This window comes from Coregonus clupeaformis, chromosome 6 (assembly GCF_020615455.1).
Source record: "Coregonus clupeaformis isolate EN_2021a chromosome 6, ASM2061545v1, whole genome shotgun sequence".
NCBI classification, from domain to species: domain Eukaryota; kingdom Metazoa; phylum Chordata; class Actinopteri; order Salmoniformes; family Salmonidae; genus Coregonus; species Coregonus clupeaformis.
Window position 1 is genome coordinate 10,598,701 of NC_059197.1, and position 18,595 is coordinate 10,617,295.

The 18,595-nt window shown below is 45.4% G+C and overlaps 1 protein-coding gene across 2 annotated transcripts in view; it reads right to left on the bottom strand.

The window, feature by feature from the left end:
- LOC121567298 (ATP-binding cassette sub-family F member 3) overlaps positions 1–18,595 on the bottom strand; it is a 38,136-nt gene that overhangs the window by 4,642 nt on the left and 14,899 nt on the right. Inside the window, exons 2-19 of one of the 2 annotated variants that reach the window (XM_041877224.1) lie at positions 16,929–17,076; positions 16,697–16,773; positions 14,747–14,802; positions 14,524–14,621; positions 7,034–7,156; positions 6,262–6,528; positions 5,998–6,078; positions 5,405–5,464; positions 5,273–5,329; positions 5,039–5,061; positions 4,871–4,926; positions 4,066–4,266; positions 2,928–3,004; positions 2,682–2,726; positions 2,461–2,593; positions 1,849–1,937; positions 1,649–1,740; positions 884–1,016 (exon numbers count right to left, since the gene is read on the bottom strand). In XM_041877224.1, coding sequence (XP_041733158.1) covers positions 884–1,016; positions 1,649–1,740; positions 1,849–1,937; positions 2,461–2,593; positions 2,682–2,726; positions 2,928–3,004; positions 4,066–4,266; positions 4,871–4,926; positions 5,039–5,061; positions 5,273–5,329; positions 5,405–5,464; positions 5,998–6,078; positions 6,262–6,528; positions 7,034–7,156; positions 14,524–14,621; positions 14,747–14,802; positions 16,697–16,773; positions 16,929–17,076 — 1,816 coding nt within the window. The remainder of the gene's footprint in view (positions 1–883; positions 1,017–1,648; positions 1,741–1,848; positions 1,938–2,460; positions 2,594–2,681; positions 2,727–2,927; positions 3,005–4,065; positions 4,267–4,870; positions 4,927–5,038; positions 5,062–5,272; positions 5,330–5,404; positions 5,465–5,997; positions 6,079–6,261; positions 6,529–7,033; positions 7,157–14,523; positions 14,622–14,746; positions 14,803–16,696; positions 16,774–16,928; positions 17,077–18,595) is intronic. The other variant, XM_041877225.1, reaches the window with a different exon arrangement.

The following is an 18,595-nucleotide window of genomic DNA, read 5'->3' on the forward strand; positions in this document are numbered from 1 at the left end:
TAATTTCCAAATAAATTCATTAAAAATCCTACAATGTGATTTTCTGGAAGTTTTTTTCTCATTTTGTCTGTCATAGTTGACGTGTACTCCTGAGTGGCGCAGTGGTCTAAGGCACTGCATCGCAGTGCTAACTGTGCCACTAGAGATCCTGGTTCGAATCCAGGCTCTGTCGCAGCCGGCCGCGACCGGGAGACTCATGGGCGGCGCACAATTGGCCCAGCGTTGTCCAGGGTAGGGGAGGGAATGGCCGGCAGGGATGTAGCTCAGTTGATAGAGCATGGCGTTTGCAACGCCAGGGTTGTGGGTTCGATTCCCACGGGGGGGCAGTATAAAAACAAATATGTATTCACTAACTGTAAGTCGCTCTGGATAAGAGCGTCTGCTAAATGACTAAAATGTAAATGTGTACCTATGATGAAAATTACAGGCCTCTCTCATCTTTTTAAGTGGGAGAACTTGCACAATTGGTGGCTGACTAAATACTTTTTTTCCCCACTGTAATATAATAATAATATGCCATTTAGCAGACGCTTTTATCCAAAGCGACTTACAGTCATGCGTGCATAATTTTTTTTTTTTGTGTGTATGGGTGGTCCCGGGGATCGAACCCACTACCTTGGCGTTACAAGCGCCGTGCTCTACCAGCTGAGCTACAGAGGAAGGGGTTACATCCCTACTCTTGCAACAACTACCATGGGTTCTTGAGTGACCACAGAGTCTGTTTAACATCTGAAGGATAGAGAGATGGTTACATTACCATTATTAGACGTCATGGTCAGGAGGTTGTATACTGCTTGTACAAGGACGTTTTTTACACTCAACTAAAACCAGTTTACTTCCACAAAATGACAATTTGACAATGTGTAATAATAAAATACATTACCAAGGCATGGTCATCTGGGCGAAGGCCACCCGGCTCTTCTGCCCTCCTGATAGACTGGCCACCGGCCGAGTGGCCAGCTCCCCTGTTATCCCATAGCCACCCAGCTGGTGCCTGTACTCCTCCTCGTTACGACCTGGGTGGGAGAGAGAGAAAAAAGGGGTTACAGATGACAAAGATTGCAGGCTATAGATGGGTTGGTTGTTAAGCAACATGGGCCAAAACAGACAGGGTTGGCTTAGATTGTTGCCAGAATGTAAATTATAATTAGTCTCCAATGTTTATTGAAAACATAAATACATTTGCACAATGAGCACTTGTTGTCTCTCAAATACATCTTTACAGTTCTTGGTTAGCTAGCTAGCGAATCTTAGCCATATTAGCATAGACATGACATCAGTCAAAACACCTCAAAACAAGATAAAACTAGCTGAAACAAGCCACCTACGATTCCCCACATGGCAGCTTCTTGTCATTGTTGCTAGCTATCTGGCCATCCAGAATCACAACACACTGCTTTTGCCCCATTGAAGCGAGCGCATTGTTTTCGTGACGTTGTCAGCTAACCTGTCTATAGGGATCCGTAACAACCACCAGGGTTGTGTTCATTAGGCCACACAACGAAAAAACTGGGCATTTCTTATTGGACCAAGTCCAGGTAGCCCGTCCCTGTTCCAATCAGTTTTCTTTGCATTTGGTGCCTAATGAACAAAGCCCGGGCTTTGATAATGATCAGTATTGGTATGTTTTGGTGGTAGTGGTGGTCACCTGGGAATTTGTTGAGTAGCAGCTCAATTGAACACACGTTGAGGTCCAGTTGATCCACATGGTGCTGACTGAAGTAACCGATCTTCAGGTTCCTGAGCGAGAAAGGGAAATAAAGCTGTAGTTTACTCCCCTGCACGTGCACACACACACACACACACACAGCTTCTGAAATGTATAAGGGAGCCTGTGGACACACTCACCGATGGGCGTGTCTGATGCCGTTGACAGGCGCCAACTCTCCCATCAGTAGCTTGAGCATGGTGGATTTACCCGCCCCGTTCTCACCCACCTGAGAGAGAGCAAGAGAGCGACTGTATGTACTGCTTTAGCACAGAGCATTAGCTGTGGAAGTGTTTCACAGGTTTAAAGTACAATATTAGGGGGCCTCCCGAGTGGCCCAGCGTCGTCCGGGTTAGGGGAGGGTTTGGCCGTGGGGGCTTTACTAGGCTCATCGCGCTCTAGTGACTCCTTGTGGCGGGCCGGGCTGACTTCGGTCATCAGTTGAACAGCGTTTCCTCCGACACATTGGTGCGGCTGGCTTCCAGGTTAAGCGGGCGGGTGTTAAGAAGCACAGTTTGGCGGGTCATGTTTCGGAGGACACATAACACGACCTTTGCCTCCCGAGCCTATTGGGAAGTTGCAGCGATGAGACAAGATCAAAATTGGGGAGAAAAAGGGTGTAAAATACAATAAACAAAAAATAGAACAATTATAATAATTATGCATCCCTAACTATTAGCAGTGCACGTGATTTAGAACTTGTATCAATCAAGCTAGTTATCAGGATTGAGAGCAGTGTGTTTAATACGTACAATGCAGATGCGAGACTCCAGGTCTGCAGACACAGACAGCTGTGTGAAGAGGCGCTGGTCAGGGTTATAGTAGAACTCCACTTCATCTAACTGGAGCACTGGGGGGGACAGCTTCTCAAAGTTATCAGGGAACCTGTGGACAAACACACAAACGTTAGCTCTCAGATGAATATGAGAATTGAAACCAGACTTCATTCGGGACAGGAGGAGCGGTCTCTTACTTTAAGGTGACTTCGGTTTCTTTCTCCAGAGGTTTGAGTTCAGGCCTGCAGGAGAGAAGAGCAGCGAGGGAATGGACGACGGATGACCACGATAGATATTCTTTACAATGACCATTCCCCATGCGCGTGCAAGATGGGAGTTATCCTTTACAATGAAATGGACTTTAAGGCTGTAATTCCCAGGAGCACTCAATGAGAGAAAGCAGGGTGGGGTGCGAGTTATTTTTGAAATAGATGGTTACTCACAGTTTTTCTAAGAGCTTCAGTTTGCTCTGCACCTGTGCCGCTCTGTTGGCGTTGTATCTGAACCGGTCGATAAACACCTGGGACACAGAGGGAGGTGATCAATCCACGATTATAATATATAGTAATAAGGTACTATAATATATAATCAAATAAGTATTTAGCAGGACGTTGATACGTTTGGCATATCAAGATCATATAAAATAAACACACTAATCAGCAAAAGACAAATGCTTAGAAAGTGCATTGTTTTTACGCTTGCCATAGGCCTTTTAGCTTGTCTGTGCGTACCTCAATGCGAGAGAAAATGTGTTGGTTCCTAACCTGGATGTGCTCTCTGTACTGAAACTGTGTGTTGGTTCCTAACCTGGATGTGCTCTCTGTACTGAAACTGTGTGTGGGTTCCTAACCTGGATGTGCTCTCTGTACTGAAACTGTGTGTGGGTTCCTAACCTGGATGTGCTCTCTGTACTGAAACTGTGTGTTGGTTCCTAACCTGGATGTGCTCTCTGTACTGAAACTGTGTGTTGGTTCCTAACCTGGATGTGCTCTCTGTACTGAAACTGTGTGTGGGTTCCTAACCTGGATGTGCTCTCTGTACTGAAACTGTGTGTTGGTTCCTAACCTGGATGTGCTCTCTGTACTGAAACTGTGTGTGGGTTCCTAACCTGGATGTGCTCTCTGTACTGAAACTGTGTGTGGGTTCCTAACCTGGATGTGCTCTCTGTACTGAAACTGTGTGTGGGTTCCTAACCTGGATGTGCTCTCTGTACTGAAACTGTGTGTGGGTTCCTAACCTGGATGTGCTCTCTGTACTGAAACTGTGTGTGGGTTCCTAACCTGGATGTGCTCTCTGTACTGAAACTGTGTGTGGGTTCCTAACCTGGATGTGCTCTCTGTACTGAAACTGTGTGTGGGTTCCTAACCTGGATGTGCTCTCTGTACTGAAACTGTGTGTGGGTTCCTAACCTGGATGTGCTCCCTGTACTGAAACTGTGGGTGGGTTCCTAACCTGGATGTGCTCTCTGTACTGAAACTGTGGGTGGGTTCCTAACCTGGATGTGCTCTCTGTACTGAAACTGTGTGTGGGTTCCTAACCTGGATGTGCTCTCTGTACTGAAACTGTGTGTGGGTTCCTAACCTGGATGTGCTCCCTGTACTGAAACTGGGCCTCGTACTCCCTCTGCTGGTTCTTCAGGCGGTCCTCTTTGGTCTTGACAAAGTTCTCGTAGTCGCCGCGGTAACTCTCCAACCGCTGCGAGTGCAGGTGGATGATGTCAGTCACAACGGCGTTGAGGAAGTTCCGGTCGTGGGACACCACCAGGATGGTGGTCTGCCAGGTCTGTGGGGGGCGGAGGAGTTAAACAGGCAATATGGAAATGTAACTTGTTGCTCATGCTTTAGCTATGGTCACAATTATCTCTCCTTCCTCCCAAAGTGTGCACTCGTTCACTTCCATTCACTGATTTGAAAGGAAATAACTGGTATAAGAAATATGGTGGTAACTCCACCTAGCCCATGCCTCCACTAATCCAATGTCTTTAGATTTGTAGGAAGTATTGAACGAGTGCACATTTCAGGAGAAGGGAAATATTATTGGGACACAACCTTTAAGTCACATTTTGGCTTGAGTGTTGTTTGCAATTTCATAACTCTTGATACCACACAATCCATTTGAGGCTAACCATGTATGCGTTGCTCTGGGCGTGAGCAGGTGTCCCTTCCTGCCAATTTAGCGGACCCCTTTTCTCTCAAGAACACCCCCAGAGTGTTGAAAGCAAAGTTGAATTACCCACCACATTCTGGAAATTAAAACATAACGTATGTTCCTGTTTTGAAACTCATTCACACCCCTTGCCCTGGACTTGAGGAAGAAATATGGTGGAAGAAGGGCACCGAACTGGATTCGGCAATTTTACGAGTGTCGGTAAGCAGGAGTAACCTACCTGCAGGTAATTCTCCAGCCAGAGAATGGCTCGGACATCCAACATGTTGGTGGGCTCTGAGAAACAAACAGAGAGTCAGTCAGAGGGCGTTTGCGCTGACTACTGGACACCATTGAACTGTTCAAAGATCCTCAAAACTAAAATACTTAATGTGGTTTACTCACTCACCATCAAGTAACAAAAGATCAGGCCTAAAAAGAGATAAAATACAAAATATACACATTATTTAGAAACTTGAAGCTTAACAATACTTAGCAGCGCCACATTTATGTCTTGATAAACTGTCTGTTGAATGTATGGTCTATACATTGAGATTCAGGAAATAACTCATAGGAGATTTATAAATGTACATAAATATTCTAATATAATCTCTATCCTTTGGATAAAAGAAGTGAGACTCACTTGGCGAAGAGCGCTCTAGCCAGAGCTAATCTCATTCTCCACCCTCCAGAAAACTCCCTGTGAAGAGAACACACATAGAGAGATCAGTTAATCACAGACAGACAGAGACAGAAACAGACAGAGAGAACTTACTTGGTTGTCTGTGTTTGCATTTTGGGAGAAAAACCTAAGCCACATAGGATGATTGAAGCTCTGTATAAGAGAGAGAGAGAGAGAGAGAAACAGCAAACAATCAAATTATCAAATGCATACACTCATTCTACAATTATACTGCAACGTGCATAGTCGTCTGTTGTACAGTATACACACCAATGGCATTATGTATACATATAAATGCACTGCTAATGTAACGTAAAACACAGATATGACATTATACATTTACATTTTAGTCATTTAGCAGACGCTCTTATCCAGAGCGACTTACAGTTAAGTGAGTTTTTTTTCATACTCCCCCCCCGTGGGAAACGAACCCACAACCCTGGCGTTGCAAACGCCATGCTCTACCAACTGAGCTACATCCCTGCCGGCCATTCCCTCCCATACCCTGGAAGACGCTGGGCCAATTGTGCGCCGCCCCATGGGTCTCCCGGTCGCTGCCGGCTACGACAGAGCCTGGATTCGAACCAGGATCTCTAGTGGCACAGCTAGCACTGCGATGCAGTGCCTTAGACCACTGCGCCACTCGGGAGTTATTATATGCAGACATGTTTAGTGTGGCTCTTTACCGGGCAGGTGCCTTGTCTGCTTCAATCTCCTCCAGTTTAGCGTAGATCTCCGACAGTCGAACAGTCTCCATTCCTTCAGCTCTAAAATGGAATAGAATAAACGACAGGTTTAGTGACTGATGTGGTTCAAACCCAAAAGTGTAAAAATCCTGCAACAACAACAATAACATTTAAATCTGCAAAGGCTGCCAGTATTGACTCCTTCCAATATGACCCCTCTGTTGACAGCTTTGGGGAGTATTTGGTTAAGGAAGACTGACGTACGTTCCGTTGGCGATGCGCGCATTGAGCAGGCGTTCCTCCGTTAGGAGCCCCTCCCGGACCGTGTCGCTCTCCAGCACGCTCTGCAGCGCACCGGTGTCGTCGCCAGCGACCTCCTGCTCCACGTGCAGGATCGTGATGTGGGCGGGGACGCGCAGGCTGCGGCTTGCCAGCATCTTCAGCAGTGTGGTCTTCCCAAGGCCATTGCGGCCAATCAGGCCGTAGCGGCGACCTGTCGACAGAGACAGCTCTGCCCCCTGCAGCAAGGACCTGGAAAAGCAGAGAGAGAGACAAGTTGCTTGCACATTGCTTTACATGACAGACTAAGAAATGTCTCTGTCTCTCTCCTACTCTCTTTGTCGCTCTCTCACTGTCTGGTATTAACTAAGAGATGACATAATAAAAGGGTAATTACACAGTAATAATCTATGATTTACTCAGTTGTTTGCGGTTCATTTAAACAAGCACTGCTATGCACCATTTGATATCAGGTAGTTGTGTTGAATTCTTTAAAGTAATTTGCAGAAAGTAACTATCATAACGACATCAACTCCTTTTAAATACCAGGTAAATACTGGTGGAAGCATTGCATGATGCCGATTAGAATGAACCACCTGCTCCAGTAGGAGAATGAGTGAGTTGGCTTCATCACAAATGGCACCTTACCATATATAGCTCGCAGATCGCGGTCAAAAGTACTGGTCCTGGTCAAAAGTAGTGCACTTAATAGGGATGTGGTGCCATTTCGGACGCAGCCTAAGTGTGAACCACTCACCGCTCGCCAAACGACACGTCAAAGTTCTCGATGCGGATGTCGTAGGTGCGATTCTTCCCGGACAAGTCGACGCGACTGTCCTTCTTGCTACTGGCCTGGCTGGCTGATGCCTCCTCCAGTACCCTGAGAGAGACACAGAGACATACAGAGGGGAAAAGGAAAGAGTGAGACAGACACAGAGGGAGACAGAGACAGAGGGAGAAATAGACAGAGGGAACCAGAAGGAGAGAGAGAAGTAGAGAGAGCGAGTACAGAGGAAGAGAGACAGAGGAAGAGAGACGGAGGAATGACAAAGACAGGCAGAGGTGAAACATCAGTCCAAGTCACAACAGTCTGACACTATAACCAGACTTCAAGAGGGTGCAAAGCTGTCATCAAGGCAGAAGAATCTCAAATATAAAATATATTATGATTTGTTTAACACTTTTTTGGTTACTACATGATTCCATATGTGATATTTCATAGTTTTGATTTCTTCACTATAATTCTACAATGTAGAAAATAGTACAAATAAAGAAAAACCCTGGAATGAGTAGATGTGTCGAAACTTTTGACTGGTAAGTTTGACCCAAGTTAAACAATTTAAAGGCAATGTTACCAAATACTAATTGAGGGTATGTAAACTTCTGACCCACTGGGAATGTGATGAAAGAAATAAACGCTGAAATAAAGCAATCATTCTCTCTACTATTATTCTGACATTTCACATTCTTAAAATAAAGTGGTGATCCTAACTGACCTAAGTCAGGGAATTCTTACTAGGATTAAATGTAATGAATTGTGAAAAACTGAGTTTAAATGTATTTGGCTAAGGTGTATGTAAACTTCCGACTTCAACTGTATGTATGTATGTATACATACACACGCACAAATATATATATATATATATATATATATATATATATATATATATATATATATATATATATATATATACACACACATACATACACACACACACACACACACACACACATACATACATACATACATACATACATACATACATACATACACAGACACACACACAAACTCAGCAAAAAAAGAAATGTCCATTTTTCAGGACCCTGTCATTCAAAGATAATTTGTAAAAATCCAAATAACTTCACAGATTTTCATTGTAAAGGGTTTAAACACGGTTTCCCATGCTTGTTCAATTAACCATAAACAATTAATGAACATGCACCTGTGGAACGGTCGGTAAGACACTAACAGCTTACAGACGGTAGGCAATTAAGGTCACAGTTATGAAAACTTAGGATACTAAAGATGTCTTTCTACTGACTCTGAAAAACACCAAAAGAAAGATGCCCAGGGTCCCTGCTCATCTGCGTGAACGTGCCTTAGGCATGCTGCAAGGAGGCATGAGGACTGTAGATGTGGCCAGGGCAATAAATTGCAATGTCCGTACTGTGAGATGCCTAAGACAGCGCTACAGGGAGACAGGACGGACAGCTGATTGTCCTCGCAGTGGCAGACCACGCGTAACAACACCTGCACAGAATCGGTACATCCGAACATCACACCTGTGGGACAGGTACAGGATGGCAACAACAACTGCCCGAGTTACACCAGGAACACACAATCCCTCCATCAGTGCTCACACTGTCCGCAATAGGCTGAGAGAGGCTGGACTGAGGGCTTGTAGGCCTGTTGTAAGGCAGGTCCTCACCAGACATCACCGGCAACAACGTCGCCTATGGGCACAAACCCACCGTCGCTTGACCAGACAGGACTGGCAAAAAGTGCTCTTCACTGGCGAGTCGCGGTTTTGTCTCACCAGGGGTGATGGTCGGATTCACGTTTATCGTCGAATGAATGAGCGTTACACCGAGGCCTGTACTCTGGAGCGGGATCGATTTGGAGGTGGAGGGTCCGTCATGGTCTGGGGCGGTGTGTCACAGCATCATCGGACTGAGCTTGTTGTCATTACAGGCAATCTCAACGCTGTGCGTTACAGGGAAGATATCCTCCTCCCTCATGTGGTACCCTTCCTGCAGGCTCATCCTGACATGACCCTGCAGCATGACAATGCCATCAGCCATACTGCTCGTTCTGTGAGTGATTTCCTGTAAGACAGGAATGTCAGTGTTCTGCCATGGCAAGGGAAGAGCCCAGATCTCAATCCCATTGAGCACGTCTGGGACCTGTTGGATCGGAGGGTAAGGGCTAGGGCCATTCCCCCCAGAAATGTCAGGGAACTTGCAGGTGCCTTGGTGGAAGAGTGGGGTAACATCTCACAGCAAGAACAGGCAAATCTGGTGCAGTCCATGAGGAGGAGATGCACTGCAGTACTTAATGCAGCTGGTGGCCACACCAGATACTGACTGTTGCTTTTGACCGTCCCTTTGTTCAGGGACACATTATTCAATTTCTGTCTGTGGGACTTGTTCAGTTTATGTCCCAGTTGTTGAATCTTATGTTCATACAAATATTTACACATGTTAAGTTTGCTGAAAATAAATGCAGTTGACAGTGAGAGGACGTTTCTTTTTTTTGCTGGAGGTTACAGTATATGTATACACTACCATTCAACATTTTGGGGTCACTTAGAAATGTCCCTGTTTTCGAAAGAAAAGCAATTTTTTTGTCCATTAAAATAACATCAAATTGATCAGAAATAAAGTGTAGACATTGTTAATGTTGTAAATGGCTATTGTAGCTGGAAACAGCTGATTTTTTATGGAATATCTACATAGGCGTTGTGACGTCACGAGAGGCTACACAGCTTTCAGCGGGATTGCTCAAGTAGTGCAAGGAGACAAGGTTCAAACAAAACAAGGATTTTATTATAGGTCTTGGGAAATTAACGAAAATATAACAAAATTCTGTTCTCTTGTGGCTCTTTAAGGGTTAACAGTTCAGGGATGTCTCTTCCACATCCAAAGTCATAATTCTCACTCGCTCAGATAACTTTTCCCCAGCCTTACTGTAGTCCACGTTGCAGCTAGTGGCCAACCCAGCAAAAAGTCCTTCCAAATGTCTCTCACGTATTTCCACAGGTGCATATATCCAACGGTGAGTATTTCCCAAAGGTAAGTATCTCCAAATCCTTATATTCCTCATGGAAGTGGACGTGCAGCACTCTTGTCCTCCAGAGAGCCCAGGTTGGAGACCGTGTCTCTTCCCTTCAACAAACCTTCAGCTCATCAGCTCCTGATTGGTTTCAGCTGCGTGGGAAGATTGGCCATAGAGGGTTGGAGTTCCCGACCATACCAGCAGATGGAGCCATAGCTGTCTGGGTTTGCAGCCACCTCAGGGGGATGTAACGTCCCTCCAGGACACAGCCTCTCGTGACATCACACATCCCCCTCCTCGGGACCGACGTCCTCGTCGGGGTAAAGGCAGCGAAGAAGGCATCACGCCGGGAGAGGGCGTCCGCATTGCCGTGGTGCTTGCCAGCCTGCTCTCTCTTCAACTCCTCCACCTCTAGGACCAGGGACTCAGCCTCCTGTTGTCTCTCCTTGAGTTTCTTACTGAACGCATCAGCCTTGGTTTTAGCAGAGTTTAGCTTCTGTTGAGCAGCTTTCAGTTCCTTCTCTCTCTCTGCCTCCGCATTCTTCATCTTGTTCTCCAACACCTTGTACTTCTCCTCTGCCTTCTTCTGGACCTCCTTACTACTGCGCAGGGTCTCCTCACACTCCTCGATGGTCCTGCGCAGCCTCTCCAGCTCCTCCTGTTGCTTAGGGAAGGAGCTCTGTTGGAGTTTAGCCTGGAGGATATCTAACTCTTCTGTCTTCATGTCTAACTGTTGCTTTAACAAACGATACCTCTCAGCGGTCCCCTTCAGACCAGACAGTTCTTTGTCCAGATTCTGTAGCTCCGTCTCTGTGTCGGTCTGGGCACCTGCCATCCCTATCAGAGCCCGGGCGGGAGTGAGTAACTCGGAGGATTGCACCGGAGCCTTCCCAGGATGAGTCTTGCCTCTCCGTTTCCGAGGTACTCGGGTTATCCTCTCCTGAGACTCTCTCCAGAGTGGGTAAAAGGCTGGGCAGTCTCGTCCAATTAGGACAGGGACGGGGAGGGAATCAACCACCCCCGCCGTCGTGTGTATGGTTCCCCGTGTGCTGGTCATTGTAAGTTCAGTAATGGGGTATTCTCTGGTGTCCCCATGGACACAGGGAAACTGGGAGGACTTTCCCCGGGGTCAGACACGTTGGGCCCACCAAATCCTTACGCACCAGGGTGGCCCGGCTACCAGAATCCAGTAAGGCCTCCACATCATGGTGATTCACAGTTACCGGGCAGGTGGGGGGGTCGATCTGGGCCGCCATCTACGACTCCCAAGAGCGAGGCAAAACGGTGTGTGGGTGCTGAGCTGGAGGACTCCGCAGTGGGCATAGGTTCATCGGCTGGTTTCCCACACTGCCAGGAGATATGTCCCATCTCCCCACACCGGTAACACTGTCGAGTTTCCCCCTCCTGGTGTACTCTTCTTGGACCCGCCTGGTTTCTGGCTCCCCCTGGAGCCGGGATAAGTCCTGACGTGGCTGGGTTCGAGACCTTGGGGTCCTTTGGACGGGTTCTTCCCATTTGTGGTGGGGCCGCACTCCTGGGGTCTTTTCGGGAAGCATTCAGCATCTCCGCTGTGGCCTGGTACTTTTCCACAGCTTCCACGGTCAGATCAGCCGTGGTCAAGGCCTGTTGACTGATGAACCGTTTTGCCTCATAAGGCAGGGGCGCGTAGGTAACGATCCACCACACCGGCCTCCACCACCGCCGCTGCTGTATTCCTCTGCGGATCCAGCCATTTCCTTGCGATTCGGACAAGTTCATGCATCTGCGCCCGAGGAGGTTGGTCTGGTTGGAAGGTCCAGCTGTGAAAGCGCTGGGCCATACCAAACTTTGTGAGTCCATATCTGCTGAGGATCTCAGACTTCAGGGCATCATAGTCAGTAACCTGGTCAGGGCCCAGGTCCCGGACAGCATTCAGCGATTCCCCGGTTAGAAAGGGGGGCTAACAGACCAACCCACTGTTGCTTGGGCCAGGCTTCCCTAGTGGCCGTGGCCTCAAATGCATGCAGGTAGGCCTCAATGTCATCGGTAGCTCCCATCTTAGATATAAAGTCACTTGCCTTTATTGGGCGGGTATTTTGGACCACCCTCTGTCTCTGCAACTGCAATTCCTCTGCCTTCAGAAGGTTGGCTTTCTTTTGCTCCTCCAAGAGAGCCACGTTTGCTTGCATCTGGGCTTGCTGGCCAGCAACAAGGGCTTTCAATATGTCCTCCATTTCAGTCGGCGGGGAGCCTACGGCCAACTTGGAAAACTGGGTGATCAAACCTTCGGTATCCTCCTCTGACATGCACTATTAACGCTTGAGCGTGCCTGTATTCTCCACCATCTGTGACGTCACGAGAGGCTACACAGCTTTCAGCGGGATTGCTCAAGTAGTGCAAGGAGACAAGGTTCAAACAAAACAAGGATTTTATTATAGGTCTTGGGAAATTAACGAAAATATAACAAAATTCTGTTCTCTTGTGGCTCTTTAAGGGTTAACAGTTCAGGGATGTCTCTTCCACATCCAAAGTCATAATTCTCACTCGCTCAGATAACTTTTCCCCAGCCTTACTGTAGTCCACGTTGCAGCTAGTGGCCAACCCAGCAAAAAGTCCTTCCAAATGTCTCTCACGTATTTCCACAGGTGCATATATCCAACGGTGAGTATTTCCCAAAGGTAAGTATCTCCAAATCCTTATATTCCTCATGGAAGTGGACGTGCAGCACTCTTGTCCTCCAGAGAGCCCAGGTTGGAGACCGTGTCTCTTCCCTTCAACAAACCTTCAGCTCATCAGCTCCTGATTGGTTTCAGCTGCGTGGGAAGATTGGCCATAGAGGGTTGGAGTTCCCGACCATACCAGCAGATGGAGCCATAGCTGTCTGGGTTTGCAGCCACCTCAGGGGGATGTAACGTCCCTCCAGGACACAGCCTCTCGTGACATCACAGCGTACAGAGGCCCATTATCAGCAACCATCAGTCCTGTGTTCCAATGGCACGTTGTGTTTGCTAATCCAAGTTTATCATTTTAAAAAGGCTAATTGATCATTAGAAAACCCTTTTGCAATTATGTTAGCACAGCTGAAAACTGTTGTGCTGATTAAAGAAGCAATAAAACTGGCCTTCTTGAGACTAGTTGAGTATCTGGAGCATCAGCAATTGTGGGTTCGATTACAGAATCAAAATGGCCAGAAACAAATAACTTTCTTCTGAAACTCGTCAGTCTATTCTTGTTCTGAGAAATGAAGGCTTTTACATGCGAGAAATTGCCAAGAAACTGAAGATCTTGTACAACACTGTGTATTACTCCCTTCACGGAACAGCGCAAACTGGCGCTAACCAGAATAGAAAGAGGAGTGGGAGGCCCCGGTGCACAACTGAGCAAAAGAGGACAAATACATTAGTGTCTAGCTTGAGAAACAGACGCCTCACAGGTCCTCAACTGGCAGCTTCATTAAATAGTACCCACAAAACACCAGTCTCAACGTCAACAGTGAAGAGGCGACCCCGGGATGCTGACCTTCTAGGCAGAGTCGCAAAGAAAAAGCCATATCTCAGACTGGCCAATAAAAAGAAAAGATTAAGATGGGCAAAAGAACACAGACACTGGACAGAGGAAGATTGGAAAAAAAGTGTTATGGACAGACTAATCAAAGTTTGAGGTGTTCGGATCACAAAGAAGATTTGTGAGACGTAGACCAAATGAAAAGATGCTGGAGGAGTGCTAGATGCCATCTGTCAAGCATGGTGGAGGCAATGTGATGGTCTGGGGGTGCTTTGGTGGTGGTAAAGTGGGAGATTTGTACAGGGTAAAAGGGATCTTGAAGAAGGAAGGCTATCACTCCATTTTGCAACGCCATGCCATACCCCGTGGACGGCGCTTGATTGGAGCCAATTTCCTCCTACAACAGGACAATGACCCAAAGCACAGCTCCAAACTATGCAAGAACTATTTAGGGAAGAAGCAGTCAGCTGGTATTCTGTCTATAATGGAGTGGCCAGCAAAGTCACTGGATCTCAACCCTATTGAGCTGTTGTGGGAGCAGCTTGACCGTATGATACGTAAGAAGTGCCCATCAAGCCAATCCAACTTGTGGGAGGTGCTTCAGGAATCATGGGGTGAAATCTCTTCAGATTACCTCAACAAATGTACAACTAGAATGCCAAAGGTCTGCAAGGCTGTAATTGCTGCAAATGGAGTATTCTTTGACGAAAGCAAAGTTTGAAGAACACAATTATTATTTCGAGTAAAAATCATTATTTCTAACCTTGTGAAATTACTACATTTCCTATGCTTTTTGCTATATTTCCTATTACTCATTTCATGTATGTTTTCATGGAAAACAAGGACGTTTCTAAGTGACCCCAAACTTTTGAACGGTAGTGTATCTTTACTTTTACTCAAGTATGACAATTGGGTACTTTTTCCACCACTGCCAACGATAAACTGTTAGCATAGTCTTCGGGTGTAGATGAAAAGCATATGAAACTCACAGTGGACCAGTCGTTTTTTGCGAATCCCGTTCATTCCTCCTCCCTTGTTTTTGCTTCAGCTTGGCTTCGGCCTTCTCTAGCTTCCTCGCGTCCACAGTCTGAGGTGGTGGTGGTGGTGTGTGTGTATGCGTAAGAAGACAAAGTGGATGAAGTTGACAGGAGAAAAACATAGGTGCAAAGGACATAATACACAAGAAGATACGATGCAACAAAAATACTTTACTGTATTCTGGCCCCTTTTCATCATCCAGATCCCTTGGACATCGTTAGTGGCAGATACTGAGACGAGGGAATGAGATGCAACAATAAGTCAGGGAGGATATTAAGAAGACATAGGATAGAAATGGTAGAGAAAATGGGAAGTTTGAGCAGTAGAGGACGGGAAAGATGAAGGTCTAATAACAGTAGACAAGACAATTACAGGCTACCAGAATGAATATCAAACATATGCAGTTGAAGTCAGAAGTTTACATACACTTAGGTTGGAGTCATGAAAACTTGTTGTTGATCCAGTCCACAAATTTCTTGTTAACAAACTATAGTTTTGGCAAGTCGGTTAGGAAATCTACTTTGTGCATGACACAAGTAATTTTTTCCAACAATTGTTTACAGACAGATTATTCCACGTATAATTCACTGTATGACAATTCCAGTGGGTCAGAAGTTCACATACACTAAGTTGACTGTGCCTTTAAACAGCTTGGACATTTTCAGAAAATGATGTCATGGCTTTAGAAGCTTCTGATAGGCTAATTGACATCATTTGAGTCAATTGGAGGTGTACCTGTGGATGTATTTCAAGGCCCACCTTCAAACTCAGTGCCTCTTTGCTTGACATCATGGGAAAATCAAAAGAAATCAGCCAAGACCTCAGAAAAAAAATCGTAGACCTCCACAAGTCAGGTTCATCCTTGGGAGCAATTTCCAAACGCCTGAAGGTACCACGTTCATCTGTACAAACAATAGTACGCAAGTATAAACACCATGGGACCACGCAGCCGTCATACCGCTCAGGAAGGAGACGCGTTCTGTTTCCTAGAGATTAACGTACTTTGGTGCGAAAAGTGCTAATCAATCCCAGAACAACAGCAAAGGACCTTGTGAAGATGCTGGAGGAAACAGGTACAAAAGTATCTATATCCACAGTCAAACGAGTCCTATATATCGACATAACCTGAAAGGCCGCTCAGCAAGGAAGAAGCCACTGCTCCAAAACCGCCATAAAAAAGCCAGACTACGGTTTGCAACTGCACATGGGGACAAAGATCATACTTTTTTGAGATATGTCCTCTGGTCTGATGAAACAAAAATATAACTGTTTGGGCATAATGACCATCGTTATGTTTGGAGAAAAAGGGGAAGGCTTGCAAGCCGAAGAACACCATCCCAACCGTGAAGCACAGGGGGTGGTAGCATCATGCTGTGGGGGTGCTTTGCTGCAGGAGGGACTGGTGCACTTCACAAAATAGATGGCATCATGAGGAAGGAAAATTATGTGGATATATTGAAGCAACATCTTAAGACATCAGTCAGGAAGTTAAAGCTTGGTCGCAAATGGGTCTTCCAAATGGACACTGACCCCAAGCATACTTCCAAAGTTGTGGCAAAATGGCTTAAGGACAACAAAGTCAAGGTATTGGAGTGTCCATCACAACGCCCTGACCTCAATCCTATGTGTGGGCAGAACTGAAAAAGCGTGTGCAAGCAAGGAGGCCTACAAACCTGACTCAGTTACACCAGCTCTATCAGGAGGAATGGGCCAAAATTCACCCAACTTATTGTGGGAAGCTTGTGTAAGGCTACCCGAAACATTTTACCCAAGTTAAACAATTTAAAGGCAATGCTACCAAATACTAATTGAGTGTATGTAAACTTCTGACCCACTGGGAATGTGATGAAAGAAATAAAAGCTGAAATAAATAATTATCTAATATTATTCTGACATTTCACATTCTTAAAATAACGTGGTGATTCTAACTGACATAAGACAGTGAATTTATACTAGGATTAAATGTCAGGAATTGTGAAAAACGTTGTTTAAATGTATTTGGCTCAGGTGTATGTACATTTCCGACTTCAACTGTACATCGCTACATATACACATCTGTATACTGGACCATAAAGCTGACAACAAAGAGGACGACCTTAGTCCTCCTGCAGACAAGGCACTTACCACACTCCGCAGATATCTGAGACAACTGCACCGGAGCGTCGAGCAGCACTTGCTTTGAACCGGCATGGCCGTTACTCCTGATGGAAAAGACATAAGAGAGTATATTTTTGATGAATCAGCAAGCGAATTACATAAAATTTTAGCTTTTGGTGTGTGACAATTAGTTAATTTTTGTGTTGTACACTGGTTGTGAAAGAGGTGGGTGTTAAGGTTGTGTGTGTGTTGCACTTACAGTTTAAGAGTGTTGAACATCTGCTGACAGATGTCCCGGATGTCATCCTCGTTTTTACAGTCAGCCGACGACCCCTGCAGCAGTCCTCCAATCGCGTCATACACCTCCTCTCCATCCTCAAACTCCGCCCCTCCACAGTCCAACACACCTATCACACAGGATATAAATCAGGGGCGCATTCAGAAGAATGCAACTTTTGTAACATTTCAGATAGAAAAATGCTAATAATGTGGCCCTCTGACATGTATAATAAGGAATCATGTTGTCTCTATTCAACTTTCGGCTACTGAACACGGCTCAGGATACAATCTTACTTTGTCTGAGAATCTACAGGTGACACACACTTTGGGAGGGACAACACAAAATGATATCATGAAGCAGACTTGTAAGCAGCTAGACTTAACCTGGTGCCAGATCTGTTTGTGCTCTTGACAACTTCATGCGCTCATGCTCCATAAATGGCATGTGAAATGATAGCTACAGATTGGTAATATCACATTATCTGGTGTACAAACATTTTTGTGTCCATTACTGGGCGTTACAGGAAAGCCCCATACAAACCACCGGCAGAGATTTTTCGACTAACCTGTTCTTGGCGATACTTTCTTAGTTCTCGAAAAAAGTATCTTAGAAATGTCCGTTTCCAGTTGCAGGTGGTTCTACAAAAACCATAGAAAATTCCATAGAAAGATATTAAATCCATCTTTTGTATCGAATGAGATATGCCTCTTGCACGTGTGTAGATCTTGGTTTTGGTCGCACAGTGTGACGCATCGTCATCTACTTCTACACGTGGCCATGCCGCAGAGAAACGACTAGTTCCTTCAAAGATGCTGGGAAATGCTGGATGTGCAGCAGCTATGATGGCAAGGAACAACATCAAGCAGCGCAAAACATGCATTTAATATTTTTCTGAATTTTCTGTGGTTTTTGTAGCACCACCTGCAACTGGAATTTCGTTGATGGTAGTTTGTATGGGGCTTTCCTGTAACGCCCAGTAATGGACACCAAAAATCTTTGGTTATATCACATTATCTGGCATACAAGCATGCTAGCAGATAGCGCAATGATTGGAAGACTATGGCTAACGCTAATACTCTAACTTCCTTCATACTGGACACACAGACATAAAAATGGTTTCCACGAGTTCATCTGACTCTGGGGAAGTAGATAATCCTGAATTATCCCTTTAAACCACATCAGGAGACCTTTTGCGTGTAGTAACCCTTTAAGCCTGAGACGGGGGGGGGGGAATTGTTGAGATTGTTTTAATATGGTCATACTAAGGAGCATTTAGCTATTTGATTTAGAATTTTAGGACCCCTTGAAGTACCAAAAAACGATTTGAAGAAAAATAAATGTTGGGCCTTAGTGCTATTAGACCATACAAACACATTGAATAACAGATTCACTACATGGAACAACAGATAGTCCCCCCAAAAAAATCTAAAGGAAGCTTGTTCTTCAGTGTCTATCCTAAATCTGAGAGATATAAGAAAGATCAGGATTTTAGTAATTTAAAAAATTAACATGTACGTCACTAAACAGTCTCCTTATAGACAGTATGTTCATAGATTATTGTGAGGCCAAACGACATGTACAGTTGAAGTCGAAAGTTTACATACACCTTAGCCAAATACATTTAAACTCAGTTTTTCACAATTCCT